We start from the raw sequence: 5,712 nt of genomic DNA, 5'->3' as shown, positions 1-5,712 counted from the left end.
TATATATTTTAATATTTAAAACTAAAGTAATTAAAATTTCATTATTTTTGAAACCCAGTATGTGCTGGTTTTGTCCGGAACTTTTTTATTTTTGTCTTGTTTTAAGTCTACAGCTTGCCACCTTCGAGACATTGTATAAGGCTAAATTAGTGCCTACATCTCTTTAGTCCAAGAAAACGTGGATCATGGTCTCCAATGCCCCATCTCTAAGTTGCAGCAGTTGTTTTCTCTTGTGTTCTCCCTGCTGACAGTGAATTAGATGCCAGTAAGGCTTCTTCAAACATAAGTTGCTTGCTTTTGGGTATGGTCACTTATTAATCATGATCTGCTAGGTGCTGCTTGTACAGGCGGTTCAGTAAGTAAACAAGAAACTCCCAAATGATGAATTAGGCAACGTCTTGCTATTTAAAGTAGCATCTCACAGAAAAGTTTTCTAAGTTAAACGTAAAAAAACAAAACAAAGTTATTTTCATCCCCCCACTATGGCAGTTTTAGGCGATCTTCACATCATGTTTTTGCCTTCCCCGGAAGTGTACGTCGGGAGGACTCCCGACGTATACCTCCAGCGGTAGGCTGCAATGTATCCCACTGACTAGGCATACAGTGGGATACCTCGTTTAAACCACCCGGGCAGATTGCTACCTGATGCGATGTGCCGAGGAAGCTACTGACATCCCTGTAGAAGCCCCTGACGTCAATGTTCAAATATGCACAGTGATGTCAGGAGATATGTGATGCCGAAGTGTCGGCATCGCTCTGGCCAGGGATTGCGCCTCTAAAGAAGTCCCTGGCATCACTGTTAATATATGGATAGTGATGTCAGGAACTTCCCCAGGGCTAAAGCCTGTGAGCAGAGCGATTACGATGCTCTACCAGAGGGACTCAGTCATTGCTAAGCTCCTGACATGTACGTTTAGAGTACACCTGTGATGGATGTCATACAATAGCGTTCGTCACTCTTAGGCTCCCATGTTAAAAAAAAATTATACCATGTGCTATACTTTTTTTGTGGAATCCCTCAGGATGGAATAGTGTAGTCTACAACGGTATTCCATCCTTCCCCAAAAATGTATTTTGAGGACACTCTTTTGGTATCCGTCGGGCTAATGGAGCCCTATGAACACATTTATCATGTATGTCAGGAGCTTTCCTGATGTACACGATAAACGTAGGGCACAAACACGATGTGAAGGGGACCTTAGTGACAAGAAAATAGGCAATGTGACTGGAGATTTCAACTTGATCATTATGGCAGGCATACTGGTAAACTTACTCACTGTATCTAGGAAGCAAGTTTGGAGGAAAAGAAAAGGGGCTGACTCACACAGATATTATCAGACGCTTTATCTCGCTGCAATCACAGTGTCATTGATTATAATACATCTTCTCCTCACCTGCCAGCAAGCAGGTCAGGTTTAAACTTCATCCCTCTGTTCTGCCCATCTGTACACCCCTTATGACAGCACACTACTGTATTATTTCAGCGCTTCTATTAACAATACGACACAAACATTTGTGCCGCTTTGGCTACTAGAAGTAAGAACCAAAAGCTGACATATAGTATGCAAAAATACAGAATTTATGAATCTGTATAACTTAACCCAAGAAAATGTAACTATTCTCATTACAACAAACCTGACAGACTACGACATGTTCTCACAGGAGGGAGAGAGTAGTTTAGACCATAGCTCACCGTCATCTTGATTTAGGACTGAGTTGGCAGAGAACAGGACAGAAAATATCTGCTAAGCCACCTGAGAAGCAACACTATCTCCCTACTTCAAAAATGTAAACAAAAATCATTGAAATGAAAGTCTACACAAATATTAAAAAAAGATCTTTAAATTACCAGACACAGCAGCATATACGAACAAGCCACTGTGCCTAAATATACAGCCACATGTACAGAGGTCAGTCCGCCATTAAGCAAACCCTGACAGCCTATCATAAGGCTATGTCGTCAATGTACTTTCCTGGAAAACCCCTATTAGGGCTCATGCACACATCAGTTATTTTCTTCTGTTTGAGGTCCGTTTTTTTAACGTATAGCACCCTGAACCATTTATTTGTATGGGGCCATGCACGCATCAGTTTTTTTCTGCTTATCAGTGTGCCGCAAAACTGAGAGCAGTTCCTATTCATGTCATATTTTGCGGATCAGTCTTGCCCAGTCTATTCAATGGTATTTTTTTTAAAAATGGACCGCAAACCATCCATGTGCGGTCCGTGTTTTGCGGCGGTATAAAACGACAAGGATGTGTGCATGAGGCCTAAGACTTTAAATACAAAATAAAAGGCAAATAACACAAGAAGTACAGTGTTGTTAGAAAGTATATAAAGTAATACCCTTAGCAATAATATACTAAAAACATTTTTATTTTATTCAAGTCTTCTTTAAAACAGTATTTAAGTTAAACATTGCCGATAAACTTGTTTTCATATCACTGTTTCTTAAAGTGTAAATCATTGGATTTAGCATGGGAATCATGAAAGAATATAAGACCGACAGAAATTTGTTAAAATCAAAAGAGTCAATAGCTTGAGGTCTTGCATACATAAATATAGTTGTGCCAAAAAATAAAACCACTACTATTAAGTGGGAAGCACAAGTGGAGAAGGCTTTTTTCCACCTTCGATGAGAAGGTAAATTTTTTATAGTGGATATTATATAGACATAAGATATTATTATTAGGACTAATGAGCTTATTAACACAGACAATGCAGTTATGAAATCAACCAGCTCTACAGTAGAAATGTCATCACAAGAGAGGTGGATGACTGGTGAAATATCACACAAGTAATGGTTAATTATGTTGGATCCACAAAAATTGAGCTGTTCTATCAAGCCTATAGAGAATGAGCAGGCCAGAAAACCTATGAACAGACTACCAAGAGTAAGGATCCAACACATTCTGCTGGTCATAATGCTGTGATAGAGTAATGGGTTACAAATGGCAAGATATCTGTCATAGGACATGGCTGCTAACAAGAAGCATTCAGAAGATCCAATGGAAAGAAATAAGTATAGCTGCAATAGACAGTCACATAGAGATATAATATTATTCCCTATCACAAGGCCACTCAACATTTTTGGTACCGTAACAGAGACATAAACAGTTTCCAACCATGATAATTTACTAAGAAAAAAGTACATGGGCGTGTGAAGTTTTGGATCCCACATTGCAATGGCAATGATTGCCACATTTTCCAAGATTGTGAATGTATATGCAATAGAAAATATTATTGCAAGTAGAGTCTTAACCAATGGAGAAGTTTGGAAACCAAGTAAAATAAAATGTGTTGAATTGAAGCTACTGATACTTTCAATAGAGAGCATGGTGAGCCTGTTCTAAAACGCTCACAAAATGTTTAAAAAATGATAAAAATTACCATATGGGTAAAAAGGCCAACAACCACCCCATCAAAAGTTCACAAAATGTTTAAATAATGAAAAAAATGACCATATGGGTAAAAAGGCCAACAACCACCCCACCATAGTTTTATTTGCTTGATGTATATACAAGGTAAACCTGCCCCTGAGTCTTTATCCTCCTTCTTTATAATAATGACAAGAAGAGTGTTCAGATGACAGGTTTCAGAAACAGAAGAGTCGAAAGAGGTATAATTCTTAGAAGCCACGTTTTCATAGGACAATAAGGTGGGTATTGCTTTGAGTTGGACGTTGGCAGCAGATATTAATAAGTAACAGACCAATACTAACATATTGTATAAATATTCTTGTGTTGATTTGCAAGTTCTGAAGCAATAATGCTGTAAAACCATTCAATAGTCTACAGGTCTGTTCATCCATCAGCATAAAAACTGTAGATATGTTCTGCGTTACAAAGGAGAATAAGGAAAGCAAGACAGTACCTTTCCTAAGAGAAGGGTAGAAAGGGAAGTGTCATGGGGACCTTCTTTCTGTTCCTTGCCTCAGTACATGGAAATTCACAACCATAGAAATTGAAGTAAAAATGTAAAACATTACTGCATCTAGGATAAGCCCTACATGTACCTGTTTGAAGTTTGTGTTTCAGATCATTTTGATAGTCTCGGACAACCTGTGCCTACATGCACTGTCACTCATTTGCCCGTTCTAAGTTACTTGAAATGTGAGAGACTTCGACATCAAACACTAGTATGTTTCAGAGCTACGCACAATGGCAAAAACTTTCTTTTCTTTTCGTTTTTTTTCTTCAGCAGCATCGTAAGTAATGAAACTCTGTATACATAGAATATCGAAGTAATGTGAAATAAAGCCATAGAAATGATTACTCATATTATCAATAAAAATGCATCTGCAGTTAAGAACACAATTGGGATGTATGAACCAATAAATTATATTATACTGGAAAAAAAACCTGTAGAAATTAAAGATGCACAGTAAGGCTGGATTCACAAGAGCATGTTCGGTCCGTAAAGGACGGAACATATTTCGGCCGCATGTCCCGGACTGAACACACTGCAGGGAGCCGGGCTCCTAGCATCATAGTTATGTACGATGCTACGAGTCCCTGCCTCGTTGCGGGACAACTGTCCCGTACTGTAATCATGTTTTCAGTACGGGACAGTAGTTCCACGGAGAGGCAGGGACTCCTAGCGTCGTACATAACTATGACGCTAGGAGCCCGGCTCCCTGCAGTGTGTTTGGTCCGGTACTTGCGGCCGAAATACTTTCCATCCTTTACGGACTGAACATGCTTGTGTGATTCCAGCCTAAGGGGGAAGATGTCTCTACAAATAAGAAGGAAATTTCTACAAATCCAGATTAAAATAAATATAGAAAAGAACAACATTAAACCATTAGTTTAGTTCTTTCCAGAAAAAGTTAAAATGTTTTCTCCTCCAAAGTACAACCATCATGGGCTGGAAGATCTCAGCAAACAGAAGGAGAAGAATATTCCAAATTTAAAGAGCAAATTTAAACGTGATATTGTCCATGCAGAGATATATTTTGCTTACTTTTTGTCCTCTTTTGTTTATTAATTTTCACTATTCTTTCTTCTCATTATTCTTCCTTTTCCTTTGTAGATATATAAATGTATGATTTGTACCATGTTTATATAGTATTGTAGGTATGTATGTATGTATCATCACTGTCTAGATAAACCTATTTTCTTTCCATGTACATACCTTTGTCTCTTATAACTTTACATAATTGAAGTCTCTAATCTCCAGCTATTAAATTGCCTCCTGAGACTTTTTTTATTTTGGGGCTACACATTGGAATACTTATTGCGTACAGGGGCTCTTTAATAATCCATGTACATTGTACAAACACAATTACATATAGGAAGATAACTATTCAAAAGAGCACTCCACTTTTTGCAGTTAAAATCTACATAACTAATGTAGTTACTTTGTAAATAATTTCCTTTACTTACTTTATACTGATTTTGCAAAGCACAACATTTTAATTCCAGCCTGCACCTAAATTGACAGTAAAAATTGCTGGTTCCGCCTTAGATTGCATATGTTGTTAATTAGCACTTTTCAGACATTCATGTGACTTAGCCCTACCAGTGTAATTGTCACCAGAGCTCCCACAATGCATTACTCTCTGGTAACAGAAAAACAGCAGAATTTAGAATTTAACGTTTTGTCTGAATGAAGTAAAGAACATTATTCGAGAGGAACTGCAGTAAAAATTCAGTTTCAGGCCACACCAGTTTTTCATGCAGGTATTTTGCCAGAGATTCCCAACAGTCCACT

General features: G+C 38.0%; 1 protein-coding gene across 1 annotated transcript; it reads right to left on the bottom strand.

Moving 5' to 3' along the window:
* Window positions 1-2,383: 2,383 nt before the first annotated feature.
* Window positions 2,384-3,337, bottom strand: LOC142647202 (olfactory receptor 6B9-like). Its single transcript, XM_075825350.1, has one exon. It carries the CDS (start codon window positions 3,335-3,337, stop codon window positions 2,384-2,386), a length of 954 nt encoding a protein of 317 aa, XP_075681465.1.
* Window positions 3,338-5,712: the final 2,375 nt, after the last annotated feature.

Source organism: Rhinoderma darwinii, chromosome 1 (genome assembly GCF_050947455.1).
Source record: "Rhinoderma darwinii isolate aRhiDar2 chromosome 1, aRhiDar2.hap1, whole genome shotgun sequence".
NCBI classification, from domain to species: domain Eukaryota; kingdom Metazoa; phylum Chordata; class Amphibia; order Anura; family Rhinodermatidae; genus Rhinoderma; species Rhinoderma darwinii.
The sequence above is the reverse complement of the archived record's forward strand: the minus strand, read 5'-3'. Positions and strand labels throughout refer to the sequence as shown.

Excerpts from the sequence above, each read along its gene's own strand:
- LOC142647202 (XM_075825350.1), bottom strand. The coding sequence starts at position 3,337 with ATGCTCTCTATTGAAAGTATCAGTAGCTTCAATTCAACACATTTTATT.